This window comes from Lytechinus pictus, chromosome 7 (assembly GCF_037042905.1).
Source record: "Lytechinus pictus isolate F3 Inbred chromosome 7, Lp3.0, whole genome shotgun sequence".
Lineage (NCBI taxonomy): Eukaryota > Metazoa > Echinodermata > Echinoidea > Temnopleuroida > Toxopneustidae > Lytechinus > Lytechinus pictus.
Window position 1 is genome coordinate 39,051,562 of NC_087251.1, and position 20,162 is coordinate 39,071,723.

Below are 20,162 nucleotides of genomic sequence, written 5' to 3' on the forward strand. Positions count from 1 at the left end.
GATGATGTCTTTATGTAACACGTGTCGGTCGTCAATGCATGTACCATGCAACCAAATATATTTTAAATATCAAATTTCTATACCATGTTTTTGTATGGTATTTCATTTTTTTCCAGCAACTCACCATTTTGAGATCTTCTTAATCTCTTTTATTCCTTTTCATATTTCCTTGTCTTTAGGCTATGGATTCAAAGACAAAGAAGAAGAAGCTCAAGAAATTCCTAAAGCTCGCACGCAAGCACAAGAACAAGCCTGCGAATGAGGATTAGGAACTAACATATCACTTCAACTATACTGCAATGATTGAAAAACAAACCGGATACCTTTGGGCCATAAACAAACCTTCACTTCACCTAGTATATTATCCCATAAGAAAAAAAAATGGGCATGTCTTTGGATCATTTACCGAAACTGAAAAAAAAAGAATTTTCAATAAGTCTTAGTTACGAACTCTAAAATACAATTTATTTTGTTTAGGAAAAACGCTAAATATGCAACAGGTCATATATAGAGAGCCACTATTAACTGAAGCAATCAGTGGGCTTTAATTTCATTAAAAACTGGCAGAGTTCTGAATGATGGTTACAAACAAATTCAGGCTTATTCATTTATTTCCAAAAGGATAATGGTATGTTATATTCTAATCATAGAAAACTTTATTTCAGGTTTGATTTTCAAAGAGAATTTATTTTGCAGTTTGAGGAGTCCATTGTCATACTCTTCAACCACTAATGATTAGTTACTTAAAAAGTCATATTGAAATAATTAAATGACGAATCTTGAACATACTTGAAAATTGAATTCATTTAACTTAATGAAACAAGAATATTGTCAACGAAATGTAATTTTGAGAAGTATGCATACCTTATTGGAAATAAAGCTCTAAAACAATCTGCAGATACTGACATGCCATACAATGAATCAAGCTTTGTTAAGTCTCATTCTCAATAAAGAAATATTGAAATAATCAACGTTTAAAACGTTCTTGTTTCTGAATGTGTGAAGTAAGCGCATAATGCGAGTGTGTGTGTGGTTATGTGGGTGTCCGACCATGAATATACCAAGAACAACCATCCTTTAAGAGCACGGAAGGCATCATAAATATGTATTCGATTGACTGGACTGCAATTTTGATGACCCTTTTTATGAGTTTAGTTTTTAACAGGATATCCGAACATCCAATGCAATATTTGTTCATGTATAGATTTCAGTGTAAATATTTTTTGTTGTTTTGTAGGTACTTTTCGACGAACGTAGAGGGCGTCAAGTGCTGGTGCTCTCTACGTTCGTTGATATTTTTATAAATTTGAATATTGATTTCAATCTGGTTATATGACGTAACAATTCCATTTCTTCACTTAACTGAGTTAAAAAAGGTAAGGATATAGAAAATGAGAAAGTTGTTTACTTCCCGCTCTGTATAGGGTACTCAATATCAACATTGTCCAGTTTTTCTTCTCTCTCGTGTGCGGAGCGGACAAACAAAACATATACTTTTGGATGTTTTATTGATTTGGTGCATTGTTAATATAAATGTTATTTATCATAGCGAATACGTTAACGTCGAATGTAGGCAATCAAACATTGTTATTTATATTTTTTCTATGGATCCATAGTGTGTATGTTAAAATCCTATACATTAAAAACATGCTTAATAAGATATTTTTGATGCTTCTAATACTATGCTTTTAAATGAATATTGATACTTTAGCATGTCTCATGTGCTGAGTTTTCCTTTTGAAAAAAGCCTTCTATTCATTGCCAAATATACGAGGATAAACGAAATAGTATATAAATAACAATTTGGACTTCTAACACAATTATATTGATGTAATTTGTTGAAATATGTTTCGTTACAATGGGGAGACTCGTTAAAGAATATTGAATGCACAAAAAATAATTCGCCTAAAAACAAACAGCTCTACATATGCCTATTTCTTATTTGCATTGATTATCATTGTAATATGTGAAATAAGTGAATCATTACGTTACGATGATGGCGTGGTCTTATTTGCAATAAACTTCCAAACTGCTTATAAGAAATAAATTGCCGGGAATGAAGATTTTGACAATCAATCATTATGGTGATTAAGTTTGCCGATCAAATTTGGAATGTATAACTTATAAAGTAAATACAGCCTGATATGAAAGGATATGAAATGAAAATTGTAATGTTGAAAGTAAAAAATGTAATTAGTCATTTCTAAAACCAAAACTGTCACTTGTGTGGATTGTTTGAGAGCTTCGTAACTGAAGCCTATATTTTCACGTAAACTATTAAAAACAATTGATTAAAAATTGTTAACATTGATTTCTTGCCTGGTAACCTAATGTATGTAAACATAATCTTTTTCTAGTTGGCTAGCTTTTGTATTGGTATTAAATTCGATACCACAGCATTAAAAATAAATAGATGTATATACACATAATGAAATCTATAGTAGGCCTGTCGTGGAACGGTTGAATAAATCCAACTCGGCTTTGTAATTATGCGAGAACAGTTCTTCCGTGTGTTCCAGGAAATATACAGTGTACATTGATTTATTGATTTTTTTTTGGCTGTAAATATTCACTACATGAATGTGATCATTTTTGTGATAATGTATTTCCCTTTATTGAAAAAAAAATCATGCTTACTTTTTAACGTAAAACATTAAAAAAAAAATATTACAGCACTGTTGGTATTGCCATCAGATGGATTAAAACTAAATTTATCATAATAAAAATAGAAGAAGCCGGGTTTAAAGATTTACATGGGTGACCCCCTGCCATCCCCTTCTGCGTACTACCACGGCTGACTATTATATATCGAGACAATAAATCCGAATCCAGTGAAGTCTTGGGGGGGGGGGGTAGGGCATCCAATGAAGAACAAAAAACTTCCAATAGATCAGTATGCAATGGGACAGGTGCAATGCTATATCCTTTGTTAGTCAAGAGAAAGTCATTCAACTTTTGTCTGCATAGATGATGGCATTTTATTCTGAGGAAAGAAACTATTAGTCGATAGAGCATCTTTGTTTAATTTCGTTTCTTTTTTCTGCGTTCAAGGAAAGCAATGATTAGATGTTATAAAAGATAAACAGTAGCAAGAGTTTAAAGTAACTGAAAAAAAAACGTGATGTCGAGTACATAATTGAAGTCACGATTCAGTTGAAAATATATGCAGTGTGGAAAGCAGGAGACCGCCATCTCCAGTGGTAAGGGCTGAATAGATGTGTGTTGCATTGGCATTGGTGTGTCCATTACTGTAATTGAATTTTTAAGAATGATTAATTTGAATGTATGAGGAATTTATGTATCATAACTATTATAACACAAATAGTACTATTGTCTTATATTAATGCTCGTTACGAGCAGGGCAAATGACAGCCTTGTTTAATAAAAACAGCGTGGTCATTCACTTTGCCTGTGTTTCATAATGATTGTTCTAAACTTGACATATGAGGCCAAAATCGAGGTATATCATCGATGAATTATCACCATGTTAGTTTTTTTTTTCCTGATGACGAATTTGCCCTATCTCAGTTAATCAGTTTTTTCTGACTGCAAGCTTTTTTCTCATTACCCTTTTTTTCCGATATACGGAGTATCTGGTCTTTTGTTCTGAGCCAGGGCCCTGGGAAAGATTTTTTTCAAAAAAAAGTGAGGATGTTGAAGTTAATTTTGAAAAGCCCCCCAAAAAGTCTTTTAAAATAAAAATAGAAGTCAAATTGGTACCGATAAAATTTGAAAGCCCCCCCCCCAAAAAAAAAGGTTTTATCTATTTTGGTTACATTTGTCTTTTTTTACACATCTTCCAGAATACTCGGGGGTGCTGCCTATGGAGAATAATACACGCACCACTTTCAATGAATTGTTGCTTAACAGGGCCATGTTCTAAGCCCCGACTGTACTCCAAGCTGAGGTCTATCCGCCCTCTCACACGGTACCAAAATCGTAATTTGAATGACGATTCCAGTGAAAAATAATTCTAATGACGAATTTCCAGCACGTGTGAAACCAAACTAGAATCACGAATGCTAATCATAATCACGACAAATTCTACTCCGGAGGTGAATTCCAGTTCAGTTTAACTCAAATTACGGTACGAATTTTACGTCTGGAAGGGTTGACCTGCAAAACAACTTTTGAGGGGCGGAGCTTACGTGACATTTCAATCACTTAGTTTCTTTTTTTCCAATGCAGTGCTTTGATTGGGTTTGATTGTCAAATCACAAAGGACACAATACCGCCTTCACTCAGGAATTCGATTTTAAAAAATCACAGTTTTCGAGTGAACGTGTGAATATGGTACAATGATTCTAAATACAAATTGCAATCATTACAAAGATGATTCAAGATTCTCGTGTGAAAAGGCCCTAGGTTGTATTGGAAAGTAGCCTTAGAACGATCAACGGAGATTTTTCGCATTTACTCCGGAGAAACTCTGCAACGCATCGATTCCTTTGAAAATGCAATTAAAATCACAATTGAGAGCTGAGAGGCTTTTATCGAAATTTAGTGGACTGGGACAGCCGATCATCCGAAGATTTGCACCAGACGAACAATTGCAAATTTTGTCATTTTCCAGAGTCAAGGGATTCCGATTTCGACAAAAGCCTCTCAGCTCTCCTTTGTAATTTAACTTCCGTTTTCAAAGGAATTGGTGCGTAGTAAATACGAAAACTATGGATATAAATTCTACTAAATTTATTTGGAGAAAGCCGAATCAAGGAAAGCATTCACGTCAAATACACATTAAAAACAGATGCGATCTAATATTTGTACTCTCTTAATACGAAAGATCTAATCTGGTTCCTAATCACACTCGTCTCGGTGTGAGATGATCTCACTCCTTATGAAGTGAGTTTTGCATCTTTTGAGACTGGAATAAAGGATGCACAAGCAGTTCACTCAAAGAGGAGTCATAATGCACTCTAAAACGATGTACAGTTCACTTCAAAGGGATTGGTCCCTGGTATCACTCCGAGAGGAATGTTATTAGGGACCAAACAGCTCCTTTGCATTTAGAGTCAAGGAACATGTAAATTGACTTACGGATTATAATCACCATTGGCGGACCAGGGGGAGGGGGCAAATCTGGCTCGTGCACCACCCCCCCCCCCCCCCTGTGAGTCAATATTTGTAGAGGATAATGTTGGGGATATGCAATTGAAGATCTTTTTATTCTTTTTTTTTAGCTTGTCAATTCTTCTGAAGAGAAATACCCCCTTCTGGAAAATCCTGAATCCGCTCCTGATTATCACTTATACAACAACGTACCTCTTACTTGGACCGCCCATCATTTTTTGTCATAAGAGCGCATGCATTATTACGTCACTCATCTAAAGCGTGCAAACGTTCATCATCTATCATCTAAGTGCAAACCGCTTGCATTGTTACGTCACTCGACTAATGCGCGCATACGTCAGTAACTGTTGTATTATCTACTCCACGTTGCTACCAACTAATCACAATTTTTTCAAGCGTTTCATCGATCAGAACAAACGTTGAATTCAGCATGTAATTCGCAAGAAAATCAAGTGAATAAAGCTGATTTACCGAAAGATCGACTATGGAACTTGGAAAATTCTTCGTGCTGGTTTTGGCCTGCATTTTGCTCGTTTCGGGCAATGCAGATGCCAAATTCAAACGCGGAGAAATCTCTACGGAACAGGTGAGTTGTAACAAGAGTGGGGTTATTTTTAAAGAAGAGAGGGAGGGAGGGGTGGAGACTGATGTAGAAACATCGGGGTGGATATGGGGCTAAACCTTTGAATGGAGTTTGGATGTAAAATGTTCATTGACATGATGGGGAGTGTGTGTACACATACCATCGTATACTTTTTTATTATTCTACAAATAGAATATTGAGAAGGACCGAAGCGAGTGAAGATCAATTTTAGAAAGTCATCTGAAAAATTTACAAGCAAAGTTTCATCAATTTTTAGTACAAAATGTTAGGAAATATTATAGAGAACAAAATAGCAGATGATTAAAACTATTGAATTCATATTTTTAGTGTAATCCAAAGACAAAATAGAAGGCTTAAAAAATATAAAGTATCCGGACACCCGACCCCCCATCCTACTACAAAATATAATTTGTGATAATTATAGAAAATAATAATTGATATTAATAATAATAACACTAAGGTTAATGATAATAAGTGTAGGCCTATACGTTTATATCATATCAGTAGCGTAAGCAGTATTTTTGAAAGGGGGGGGGGGGCTTTCAAGCTGAATGAAACGTTTAGAAGAAAAAAAACGACTTACCCAAAATTTGAGGTCGTTTCGTACCAAACAAATTTATTACGGGGGCTGGGAACCCTTGTGACCATCTCCCTGCGTACAAAATGGGTTTTATAGAGTTAAGGGGGTTGAACCCCTGTGCTGTAGCCCCCCCCCCCTCCCTTCCCCCTGCGTACGCTACTGTATCATATAAAGAATATGATTAGATTTCATCAGGTCATTGATAAAAAACAGCTTTTTGCTGATCTTTTGTATCTGAATGAATATATTGTAATAAATAAATAAATTTCTACCCGCTTTAGCCCTGGGCAAAGATTGAACACAACATCCCCACCTGGAATTTTTTGGGATGCTCCCCCCGCTATTTTCGTCTTGACAAAGAATGAAGAAAAACAATGAATATGGTCTCGCCAGAAATACCTGGGTTCCGTTTCATAAAGATTTTAAAACAACATTTACACAACTTCTATAACGGGTTTAAATATCAGCCAATCAAATCGAATGATTTTAGTAGCTTTAAACTGATATTGCGAATGTCTTATAGTAACAAGTTTTATGAAAAAGGCACCAGGACTTTTTAGAATAAAGATTCTGTTCAATATTCAACGGTAGTTTTGTATGGTACAGCCTCAGCAAATGAGTGTTGAAAGCATGCTAAAATTTGTCTAGAATGCGTTTAGGATTTTACATTTTCATTCATTATAAAAAAGAGAGTAGTCGTCAAGAATGAAACGGTTAAAGCGCATGGTAAGAAAAAGGAGCCATTCACAAATGCGTTTTGAAACTGGGGATTTGATAATGATCCCCTTGTAAAACACAAGATCTAAAACAGTGTTTAACATTTGAAAATGGAAAAAAAAACGAAAATAAAAAATGTGAAATATTATATCTTAATATATTAAACATCAAAAGTTGGCCAAAGGAAAAAAAAAGGATTAAAAAAAATAAAAGTAAAAGGTATGTCTTAAAAAAAACTAAATCAACGAAAAAATATCAAAACGTTAGGCATAGATTTTTACTTTAAAAGGCTAAAAGTTTATTTTGCGATTGAGAGAGTGCTTGCCTCATTACGCCATGCCGAACAGGTTTGAAAAAAGCTCCGTCCTTTTTTATTAAAGACTGGACTTGTTTCAATACTACTCGAAAAACCTGAAACAAAATTTCGTTTGCATCTTGACATAGTAAAAGAAAATATTCCATTTAGATGCATTGATAAAATGTACATATCGAAAATGATCTATTTTAACAAATGCACAATTTTTTCCAAGGAAATTACTTTTGCTCAACTAACTTTATTCGCTATTTAATGTCCCCTCTCTCTCTCACTCTTACTTCCACCTTTCTTCCATATAGGATATGGCCTTCCTTGGGCAATTTTATTTCCAAAACAGGGAAGACAACATCCTAAACTTCACTATCACATACCCCGCTGTAAGTAATCCCCTTTTCAAAATGGTATACCGGGTTTAAATTTTATCTCAAGTTTAGATTGGTCTAAAGTCATATTTCTAACGACCACCGTACACCTTACGACTGGTCAACAATCCGATTTTGGAACAAAAATCTCATTTTGCTCATTTTCTGAAAATGTGAATAAAATGAGGTTCAAATTAAGTAAACGAATATTAATATAACAATTTTGGATGACTGTAAGCCTTTATTTTGTAGAAGAGTCCAAATTAGTTTCAAATTGTTATGACGATCGTTATGACGTTATTAGGATTAGATATTAAATTCGCTTTTATTCTAATAAGGATGATGGTAGCGTTGTCACAGATTTAAACATAGATATTCGTAAGATGATTTTTAGAACATTACACAATGAGATAATCCATGTCTCAATATATGAGCATCAAATTCTAACTACGTTTTATTCCAAGATTGGGTAGCAGACCAATCGTAAGGTATATGCGGTGGCCTTTAAGCACGCACTCCAGTTTATCTCCAAATGAAAAAAAAAGAATGAACAAATTCTATTAGACAATGTACATTTCAGTACAAACCATAGATATTTTCTAAAAAGAAAATTGTAATATATTCCGATTTTTGACATATATGGCATGGAGATAATAATTATAACGTAAATAGTCTCTTTGGGTTATACAGGTTTGTATATATGTTTTAAATAGAGAGATCGGTAAGTGAACAACTTAAATCGAGTGATGATAGATTCCACTCTTGTATTATACGTGAAGATTTATCATTATCTGTGTTAATCATTAATATATGTAAACAAAAACAAAATGTGTTTTGCACAGGACCAATGCTGCTATCGACTCGTCATCTTTGATGAAAGCTATGGACAGTGGGGAAGTATACGACCGAACGAAGATAGACTGGTAATGAAATATCATAATCAATTTTTTGTTAAATTAACATATTAAGATGATTGTCGCGGATCAGGTCAGTAATGACCTGAAGTTTTTAATTGTTAAAGGTTATTTAATGCCCGCCTCTTTATCCGGGTAGGAAACTCATAAGAATACCTAGAATGTAACAAATACTTTTTTATGGAGAAACTGAAAATAATCATATTTATTTACTCTTAATTTTAGGGTAGGCACAGTCTTATAGTGAAAATACGTTTTTTTTTGTTTTTTTTTACACAATCCTGGCAACTTGCTGCATTATTCTTTACCGTATATGCTTTCAATACAATACTTTTTAAGGTTTTAATGATGTTTTCATCGTTAAGTCGAGTCTTTAATAAATTTTACGCTATTTTCAGCGTAAAATTGAGCCAGATAATTACGGTTTCCAAGTAAAAAACAAAACGAATAATGTTTTATTATTTTCTAACAGATCTTGTTTCTCCTTTTTCACCCATTAGACCTGTCGGGGTAAAATCGATAAGGTGAAGGATCTTGAATATAAAATTAAATTGACTGGCCTTGATCCTACTTGTCAGTTGATCACTGATGACATTGGTTTCAAAGTAAGTAGTGTGTTGTAACGGCAGTACACTCTCATTATTTTGGGTAAATTTCGTTCGGCAACACATTGTTGGTTATAATTTTGCCCCAAACTGCACAAATTATTCCCGAACACGCATGGTCAAGATCATTTTGACCAAATCGTGCAAAGAAAGTGCTGCTCAACTATATACCAATCGAATTCTTACCAAAAGTTGTCACATCGATATTAAATCTACGTCTTCGCTAGATTTTGGTAAATTCTTTGAAGTATCTTAATTTTGTGTGAATGTGTGTTAATTATCGGTCAACAAGAAACATCACAATTTTCAATTACCGTTTGGTTGTTCTACTAACCAACACAGCTTTGACATCAAGCTCTTTAATGTTTGATGGACAGAATAGGCTTAAGACCCAAAGTTGGTTATGGATTGGTTAAAACATTGACCAACTATTTTAAGAGTGTACGACCTATATCCATTTCCTTGGAGAAATACTAAGTGTTACTTCTTTGCTACGTGTTCAATTTGTACAATTTAATAAAAGAATACGTTAGACCTGTTCTAGTAATTGTTATCAACATCATCCTCAGATCACTGTTATCATCATCATTATCATCATCATAATCGATATTATCATCATCATTTTTGGTGTAATAATCAGTAATAGAAGTAGTAAAAATATTTCAGTAGAAACAATAGAGGTGATATTGCTAACTTTCCTCCATTCCAAACTATTATACCGGTATAACAACTGATATAAACGCAGACCAGATGAAACAATAAACAAATTCAAAACAGTTTTTTTTTTCTTATTTTATTGTATAATTATTTTCATTGTATTTCTGGACAATACCACGTTATAAATATTTTTTTTCATTATTTTGTTATTCAGTGGCTTGTTTGTCAAGATACCATCACCTTCGAATCCCGACAGCGACCACAGCACTACTTCGTTCAGTTGGCAAATTGTAGGAGTAATCGAAAGGGGTTAAGGAACGTCTCGTACACCTTACATATGACCAATGGGAAAGATGGACTCTGGACGGAATTTGCAGAGAACCAGAAGTGTAAGATTTTGTCATCAGGTTTTTTTAATTGATTTATGGCGTACGGTTTGCGTCATTTTTAGGTATATATACAAAATATATAACAGAAAAAACATAACTGATTAAAAATATCGATGATGTGCATAAACTTATTAATCATGGAAGTTGACATTAATTAGAAAAAAGGCACTCGGTCTAATTATCAATGAAATAAAATAATTCCTATCAAAGGGAAAATATTCTATTATTATCAACATCATGTCAACCTTATCTATTTCCTGTTATCAAGGGTGTCTTAATATCATTGACTTCATACTCATTCCTTTCTCAATCAGGATATATATGATTTCTTTCTTACAGTCATGATGGAGACTGACTTGGCCTTCTTTCTTGGATACGTGGCGATGACTATCGTGGCTACTCGATTCAGATGTAAGTATATAACTACTTCACAAATTTCAGTTATTTATCATATTTTCCCCTTACAGCTGTAAGAGGAATTAGTCTATTCTCTCTCATGTCTACATTTAACTTCTAGCGGTGGTGTTTACCTTTTTATTACAAGATTTTGAAGGATTACCAAAATCAGACTTTCGTGTAAAATTTCTCACTTTCATTCATCATTTTGTTTTTAATTTTTGTTCTAGACGTCTTGTCGCTGAGGAAACTACTGCACCTAACCTATCGGTTATTCTACAGCAGTCTGTTCTTCAAGACAGTGTGTCTTCTACTCCTAAACATCGATTTATCGAGGTTTGCCCGGACCGGACTTGAAATGACTAAGATGCAAGACGCTGGTAATTGAAGCTTATATCAACACTTAAAATATCAATCTCAAATTTTCAATCTCCTAAAATGATCCATCATTGAATACTTTGTTAAAATATACCAAAAATGTGATTATAAAGAATAATAAAGAGAAGTATTATTATATATAATTTTTTTGGCATTGAGAAGCATATTTATTGGTATGACTTTATTCATCTGTTTTTTTTTTCAGCTGAGGTTTTCTCGTGGCTGTCTACGGTTTTCTTTGTGTGTGTTCTGCTGCTTGTGTCAAAGGGGTTCTCTATCACCAGGTAAGTACAATCTCACACAATGTCAGGATAAATTAATACGAATAAGAGCCCACATGTTAACCCAGTAATTCAAATTTTGAAGTTTCTTTCCATCACACTAGGAAATGAAGGATCAAGATTGCACCTTAAATGAAACACTAGTAGCACATTTTGCGGTGTCATCTTGCACCCTACGTGAAAAAATAACTTCTTGGGTAACATTTTGCACCCGGATATGCAAGTCTGCACCAAAAGGTGCAAAGCTGCATCCTTTACGTTAACATTGTTAATAAGGGTTTTAAATTGGTTCCTTCCTGAGATGGTTCAGCTCTGCACCATCTAGGTTGCACAGTGTAGCTAAATGCACCCATTTAAGGTGCATCATGTGTATATTATAGCACACATGAGCAACCTCTTGTGCTGCTATTTTACCAAATATAGGGTACATTTATGGATCCCTATTAGTGTGAATGAACATTGTCATAAGCTATTTCTTCGTCTTAAAAGTAATGAATGAGCTTTGATACTTGGAATACGGTTTGTTATTACTTGTTGTCATATCTGGTAAGCCTCAGTCAAACTATCAGGTTGTCAACAACAATATTTGTTTGAAAAGTTTGCACACAATTTGAAATGTTTGCAATCAGGTCGATCGAAGATAGGCGCTGTCGCAATGGTAGTGTTGATGAAGCTGGAGTTTTTGATGATGTAGATGGAGATTATTACAATGATCAAAATGATGAGGAGGAGAGGATAATGAATTATTTTTTCTTTTTACAGAGCTCAGATAAGCCTACCTGGAACAGTGAAGACGGTATGTTTTTGTTTCATCTACTTGACATTCTACACAATCGTCTTCTTTGACCAACGTGTGCTCCTGGACCCCCAAGACACCATTACTAGTATGACGTCACTATCAGCAAGCGGTTTGATTGGCTTAAAGTTTACAGGTAAGAGAATGTTCTTTTATATCAAGAAGGTAAACAACCCCAGAATGATTGTTATGCTACGGTACTGATCATGAAATTTGTTAGCAAAATGAAATAAATTAATTGGCAATCTGATTGATATTTGGCCACTACAAAAATACGCTTAAAATAAATCGGAATGTCTCTAAGTATTTTGTCACGGGCCCACTCTTATTATAGTAAGATAATAACAAAATATATCCTTTTATCTCATTCTTTCATTCTGTTTCTCTCTTCAGGCGCTATCATATTCGTATACGGCTGTATGGTAACAATCAAGAACCACCCAAGAAAGGTGCCCTTCTATTTACCATTCGCTATCTTCTTTAGTGTTTGGTTTGTAGCTGAGCCTACCTATCGACTTTTATCCTTGTACGTCTACCCAGTTCTGAAAAGGTATTTAATATTCTTTTTGTTCCTATCACATAAACAGGACAAAATGTGCTTTACTTAATGATCAGAAGGAAATTAACCTGCGTAGAAAACACATTATAAGAATATTCCGTTTACAATCTTGTTTTAAAAAAAAACCCGAGAACATGCCTTCTCAATATCTCGATAAAGACTTTCTTTTAAATTTCGTTTACACATAATCAAATTAAATTTAAAAAAATCAAATTAATGGTAGAATCTTATCATGTTAATCAATACAATGGAATACACAATCCTCAGTATTTATCTGTTTAAGAGAACATTCATGTAGGTGTACATATTAATTATTGATAGGTTAGGCAAAGCTCAAGGTATCCTCCATTGTGTCATGAATAGCATTTGTATATATACCAAGAGATATTCAAAATGCAATGTCTCATTAATGGGTATATTTTGTTTACAAACTCACATACAGAAATGAAATGATGTGACTATTCAGTAATTAAATGAACCCAAATCCAAACTCATTCACATATATTACCAGTTTATCTGCATCACACTTTCTTTCTTTTCTTTTTTTCACAGTCCGAATATCTGGAATGGGATTGACCTGGCTTTGTCTTTTGCTGGACATGCATATTTCCTGTATTTAACGCGACCGGACCGTCTAAATAAATTGTTCCCTTTCCATCTGCGAGCAGGCAAGGTATACATAAAGGCTATTTTTATTATTACTTTTCAATGTTATTCATTTATTTATTCACTTTTTCCCGTCAACATCATGTATCTACGATTTAAAAACAGATGAGTTCTGGTTACATTGCCTTCTCGTAAAAGACTCATAGAAACTATCTTAAATATTTTACTTGAAAAGAAAAGTTCAGAAAATGATTATTACATTTTTGCTGAAATAAAAGAGGAGAACGTAAAAGCGTAATGATAAAAATATACATATTGGCCTTTTGATTTATTGTGATTTGTTCTTCTTAACCTAGGTTTCTTTCCGTGATATCGATGAGAACGTAGAAGATCTCTATGCTCCTTCGAAGGACTTTTATTTCGTTTTCCAAACTGGAAAGAAATCGAATACCAGAACTGGACCGGCATTGACTATTCCCGAAGAACCCCAGCACTTCGAAACACCTGTGGTAGGCTTCTGTTTAATCTAGAATTCCATATACCTTTTTCATAATTAACAAGCTATGAAATAAGTAATGAAACATGAATGACAAATAAAATGAAATTGAATAGAATGTTATTATGTTCTTATGTACAACGTCCCCCCCGAAGGTAAGAAAATACTGTACATTTAACAACTAACCGGCCTAAAAAAATTTTCAATCAAAGACAAACACTACATTTTCCTTTACGTGTTGTTCGAAATTCAATTTTCTTCTAAATTCAGGTGGCTTTCAACGCACCTTCTGAAGAGTGCCTGGCTGTTCTTCCTCGACCATCCTTACCTGACATACCAACCGTGTCTGCTACTGTCGACCTATCGTACCGAACACCTTCACCGGTTATACCAACGGTATCTGGTACTGTCCAGAAACAGACACCTGCAACGTCCTCGGTATTTGTTTCCATGCCTTCCGTAATGGCTAGGCAGTCATTTAAGATCACTCCTGCTGGCTCACCAACCTGTAAGGTACGCATGGAACAAATTCATGAGGAAGACAGGACGGCAGTTGAGATATCCACGGTAGGTTGGAAAAGATTATTCATTTTAGATTTTAAAAAAAATCTCTCATGGACACCGAGCTCTTTCAATCGTACAAATTGCAATACAAGTATTTCATATGATGTTTTGTCACTTTGCAAATTTTGTCTAGGTTAGCTAAGAGTAAATTTATCGATTCCTTGTGTGTTCAAGAGGTTGTCAATCAATATTTAAATTTTTATTGACTTTTTATGATATGATGACATGAAAAAAATTATTTGTTATTTAACAACCGAATACATTAACAATCAACGCTGTTAAACTCAACTTTATTAAGAAGATCGAGCTTTGTTTTAATCAATTGAAAGTTATAAATATTATATACACACCATTTCATTTACTTATATTTCATATAGGCTTCTGTTCCTAATGGAGGGTTCTTTGTATTTTGCGTCCAGAAACAACCGGTGAGTACCTTTAAGATTTAAAGTTAACAATACAATACAAATAATATAAACTTTAGGGTGGGTTCTCTCTTGTTTACTAAAGATAATGTATGTTTATGTTTATTCGGTGAAGCAAATAAACATTTTTTTAAATAATTATTTTAATGCCCAAAAGTGCACTTGTATTTTGAATTCCTTGACATTTGAACCATTATTAAGCGAACTACAGAGCTATCTAATGAAGATGTTAACATCGTGTACTTAATACAGGACACTGGAACTTCTCTTGTATATGATTCCATCTCAAAGGAACACAAGGATACATTACAATCTGACGAAAAGGTATAGTATTTTATTGATCTAAAAATTTATTTTAGCTTTAGAGCAAAGAAACGGTTCATAGTGAAGAATTTGCCATTTAATGGGATTATGAATACAAAAATGATTTTGATGATGATGATGATAATAATAATAGTAACAACAAAAACAATGATATTGGGTTCGTACATATATATCGCTCAGGTCTGTCAGAGTGTCAGATATAACTCTCAGGGCACTCCACGATATTTTTTCCTTTAGCCTAACTGTCTAAAGGGCGCTTTAGCATTTCAAGGAATCAATTCCTGCCGAATCTCTATTTACCTCAACTGAGTCGAATGGGGCATAATGTAGATTGATCAACTTAAATTATTTGATATTTTAAAGATCATATTTTCTCCTTGATCCTAAAGTTAAGTGTTTGGTACATAGAAGGACAATTATTCATAAAACGGACTACAACAACGTAAAGAATCGTGTTGCATACACGATCCAAGAATTATTCCAATCTAACTTTCACCGTCAAGAACACTGTTGTCAAAGTTTACACTTCTTACTGTTTACGTATAAATTGAAACCTAATTTTCATATCAAATAAACTTTGCTTTTATTTCTTCTGTCATAGCTTGTTGCTCCAAAAGGAGGATATTCTATCTTCTCTGTGAACAAGCGACCGGTAGGTATCTCAGAATGTATGACCGTAGTTATTATCAGATGGATTTTTAAATTCTTTATAATGGTAAATATCATCATACATTAAAGCAACGTGAATTATACTCTACTGCATATGATTTTTACCAAAATCTGATTGAACATGAATATACATACTTCCAATAGACAAACAATGATTTCTTTTACATTATTATGACGAGTTTACAAGTTAATGTAATTGTTTCTTCTATAAGGACACACCGTCTTCTTCCAAGAACACTGGCATGGATGTAACGGATCAAACACAGACCAATTCTGTGAACAAGGTAAGGGCATAAAAAGCACACATTGCACATAATACACTTAATCAACTTATTTGAATTTTCTCAGAGTTTCATTAAATTTGTTTGAGTCAATGTACCAATATATAAATATGTTTTGTTTGCACAGTTAGCAGTTTTAGTTTCAGTTTATGAATTAGTTTTAGCAGGGTATCTTGTCCATGGCTATAGCTATTACACTCGTACTTTATTTAATATATTCGCATTTTATTGTAAGAAATGAAATGTCATTTTTCATATAAAAACGAATATGAGAAAACATACTTTAATAGTTCTTTCTATTTCATTCCTTGTAACAGAAGCAATCCAGTGGTAAGAATGCTTGCAACTTCCTGCCAAGGATCACACCATCCATCGAATCCACTTTGTCATCTTCTTCTTACACCATCAAAGGATCCGACTCTGATGCCAAACTGGCCAACTTTCCTCTGGAGAACCTGCCAGCGACTTGCAAACCCTATCAACATCAAGAGCCTCTGAAGACCAAGGCCCGTTATGAATCTGTATATGATGCGGGATCTGATGATAAGGTGAATGAGACCTTGGCTGGTGAGAATCCGAAACAGATGGCCATCAGATCAGTGGATGACTCTGTCTTTCAACCTAAAGACACAGATGAAACCGAATGTTATAGCCAGGTCAACGGCGGCACCAAAGTGAGGCTAATTAGCGTGCGACCAGCTCAACATGCCAACTCGCCGTTAATGACCAATGGAGAATCCGATTCTGATTCTGAGGTACCTGAGATCCAAAGCCAGAATAACAGCGGCACTCCAAATGTGAGGTTAATTCAAGTAAAACCGGCCAACGACCCATACGTGAAGATCGCTACTACCAGGCAATCTAGACCTGCCGATCAAGCTTTGGAGAAGAAGAGTTCAACTAAGGAATGCAACAACACCGTCAGCAGTGCACGCTTCATCACCGTAAAATCAGTGCACGAGCCTCTGCCAACCTTGGCTAATCGTGTATCTGCTGCTCTAGTCCAGAAAGCCCTTGATGCTACGAATGAGACCGTCCCAGAAATAAAATCAGTTTCTGACGATATTACAATCTCCCAGCCAGAGTCTTCTTCCTTGGCAACGAATGACGTGCTCCAGATCAAGAATCTCGGACCTGTTGTAGATTCTCAAACGAGCCCCTGGAGCAATCAAAGAGCCAAGTCACCAACAACGGACAAGGAAAAGTTTCTGATGAAAATTTCCTCAATCTAGACAATGGACATCCAACCTGTCCAAGTGAAACAGATATTGCTTCAACATCTGGGGATCACGCTCTTGTTCCTGTGGCCAATGGAGGGGACTTTTCGAAGGTGATTTATGATTTTTTCTTCTTCAAATGTCAGGCTTTTAACGTCACTTTACATAATATTTAACTAAAAAGTACTTCTGGGCTTTACAAGAGACGCCGTGAAATTCTCTTTTGTACTTGAAAATATTCATCTAGTGTTTTTTTTCTTATATCCTCTATGTAGCCTTCTAAAAAGACCCGGAAGGAGCCTTCACAAAGACGATTCCCCAAATCAACCAACCCGGGAATGACAACGGATACCTCTTCTCATAACCAAAAAATGGTAATTACACAATCCGAGTCTATTCAGTGTATTTTCATATGAATTTGTTTCTTAACTGTTAAGTGGTGACTCTATAAAAGATATATTTCATTACAAGTTTAAAACAATCCAAAACATCTAAAACATTTCAATTACTAAAGATTATTGAAACCTAAACTTTGTTTAGAAAGGTTTGAAATAATCTTACAATGCTGATTAAACATTAGAAAAATTGTGTGATTTTGATGATGTCTTTATGTAACACGTGTCGGTCGTCAATGCATGTACCATGCAAACCAAATATATTTTAAATATCAACTTTCTATACCATGTTTTTTAATCGTATTTCATTTTCTTCCAGCAGCTCATAATTTTGAGATCTTCTTATTCTCTTTTATTCCTTTTCATATTTCCTTGTCTTTAGGCTATGGATTCAAAGACAAAGAAGAAGAAGCTCAAGAAATTCCTAAAGCTCGCACGCAAGCACAAGAACAAGCCTGCGAAAGCGGATTAGGAACTATCAGATCGCTTCAACTATACTGCAATGATTGAAAACAAACCGGATACCTTTGGGCCATAAACAAACCTTCAATTCACCTAGAATATTATCCCATAAGAAAAAAAAATGGGCATGTCTTTGGATCATTTACCGAAACTGAAAAAAAAAGAATTTTCAATAAGTCTTAGTTACGAACTCTAAAATACAATTTATTTTGTTTAGGAAAAAGGCTAAATATGCAACAGGTCATATATAGAGAGCCACTATTAACTGAAGCAATCAGGGGGCTTTAATTTCATTAAAAACTGGCAGAGTTCTGAATGATGGTTACAAACAAATTCAGGCTTATTCATTTATTTCCAAAAGGATAATGGTATGTTATATTCTAATCATAGACAACTTTATTTCAGTTCTGATTTTCAAAGAGAATTTATTTTGCAGTTTGAGGAGTCCATTGCCATACTCTTCAACCACTAATGATTAGTTACTTAAAAAGTCATATTGAAATAATTCAATGACGAATCTTGAATATACTTGAAAATTGAATTCATTTAACTTACTGAAACAAAAATATTGTCAACAAAAAGTATGCATACTTCATTGGAAATAAAGCTATAAAACAATCTGCAGATTCTGACATGCCATACAATGAATCAAGCTATATATGATAATGGAAATGCTTTGTTAAGTCTCATTCTCAATAAAGAAATATTAAAATAATCAACGTTTAAAACGTTCTTGTTTCTGAATGTGTGAAGTAAGCGCATAATGCGAGTGTGTGTGTGGTTATGTGGGTGTTCGACCATGAATATACCAAGAACAACCATCCCTCAAGAGCACGGAAGGCATCATAAATATGTATTCGATTGACTGGACTGCAATTTTGATGACACTTTTTATGAGTTTAGTTTTTAACAGGATATCCGAACGTCCAATGCAATATTTGTTCATGTATAGATTTCAGTGTAAATATTTTTTGTTGTTTTGTAGGTACTTTTCGACGAACGTAGAGGGCGTCAAGTGCTGGTGCTCTCTACGTTCGTTGATATTTTTATAAATTTGAATATTGATTTCAATCTGGTTATATGACGTAACAATTCAATTTCTTCACTTAACTGAGTTAAAAAAGGTAAGGATATAGAAAATGAGAAATTTGTTTACTTCCCGCTCTGTATAGGGTACTCAATATCAACATTGTCCAGTTTTTCTTCTCTTTCGTGTGCGGAGCGGACAAACAAAACATATACTTTTGGATGTTTTATTGATTTGGTGCATTGTTAATATAAATGTTATTTATCATAGCGAATATGTTAACGTCGAATGTAGGCAATCAAACATTTAAATTTATATTTTTTCTATGGATCCATAGTGTGTATGTTAAAATCCTATACATTAAAAACATGCTTAATAAGATATTTTTTATGCTTATAATACAATGCTTTTAAATGAATATTGATACTTTAGCATGTCTCGTGTGCTGAGTTTTCCTTTTGAGAAAAGCCTTCTATTCATTGCCAAATATACGAGGATAAACGAAATGGTATATAAATAACAATTTGGACTTTTTACAAAATTGTATTGATCTAATTTGTTGAAATATGTTTCGTTACAATGGGGAGACTCGTAAAAGAATATTGAATGCACAAAAAATGTTTTCGCGTAAAACAAACAGCTCTACATAATTATGCCTATTTCTTATTTGCATTGACTACCATTGTAATATGTGAAATAAGTGAATCATTACGTTGCGATGATGGTGTGGTCTTATTTGCAATAAACTTCCAAACTGCTTATAAGAAATAAATTGCCGGGAATGAAGGCTTTGACAATTAATCATTATGGTGATTAAGTTTGCCGATCAAATTTGGAATGTATAACTTATAAAGTAAATACAGCCTGATATGAAAGGATATGAAATGAAAATTGTAATGTTGAAAGTAAAAAAAATGTAATAAGTCATTTTTGAAAACCAAACCTGTCACTTGTGTGGATTGTTTGGGAGCTTCGTAGCTGAAGCTTATATTTTCATGTAAACTTTTAAAAACAATTGGTTAAAAATTGTTAACATTTCTTGCCTGGTAACCTAATGTATGTAAACATA

The 20,162-nt window shown here is 34.1% G+C and overlaps 2 protein-coding genes across 6 annotated transcripts in view; both read left to right on the plus strand.

Moving 5' to 3' along the window:
* LOC129265201 (mucin-2-like) overlaps window positions 1-3,200 on the plus strand; it is an 18,430-nt gene extending 15,230 nt beyond the window's left edge. For both annotated transcript variants that reach the window (XM_064102650.1, XM_064102649.1), the window contains exon 20: window positions 180-3,200. In XM_064102650.1, coding sequence (XP_063958720.1) covers window positions 180-269 — 90 coding nt within the window. In that variant the 3' untranslated portion in view covers window positions 270-3,200. The remainder of the gene's footprint in view (window positions 1-179) is intronic.
* LOC129265202 (uncharacterized) lies at window positions 3,110-19,137 on the plus strand. 4 transcript variants are annotated; one of them, XM_064102651.1, is made up of 21 exons: window positions 3,152-3,200; window positions 5,184-5,659; window positions 7,590-7,667; window positions 8,495-8,575; window positions 9,067-9,171; window positions 10,043-10,217; window positions 10,557-10,628; window positions 10,844-10,993; window positions 11,197-11,275; window positions 12,035-12,204; window positions 12,462-12,618; window positions 13,180-13,300; window positions 13,590-13,742; window positions 14,000-14,296; window positions 14,671-14,721; window positions 14,971-15,042; window positions 15,644-15,694; window positions 15,924-15,995; window positions 16,310-17,322; window positions 17,485-17,583; window positions 17,987-18,773. In XM_064102651.1, exons 2-19 carry the CDS (start codon window positions 5,558-5,560, stop codon window positions 17,222-17,224), a joined length of 2,901 nt encoding a protein of 966 aa, XP_063958721.1. In that variant the 5' UTR covers window positions 3,152-3,200; window positions 5,184-5,557; the 3' UTR covers window positions 17,225-17,322; window positions 17,485-17,583; window positions 17,987-18,773. The 4 variants fall into 4 exon arrangements, with proteins under 4 accessions (XP_063958724.1, XP_063958723.1, XP_063958722.1 ...); XM_064102653.1 differs by lacking the exon at window positions 5,184-5,659 and having other exon boundaries at window positions 3,112-3,200; window positions 17,987-18,774; XM_064102652.1 differs by lacking the exon at window positions 14,971-15,042 and having other exon boundaries at window positions 3,131-3,200; window positions 17,987-18,220.
* Window positions 19,138-20,162: the final 1,025 nt, after the last annotated feature.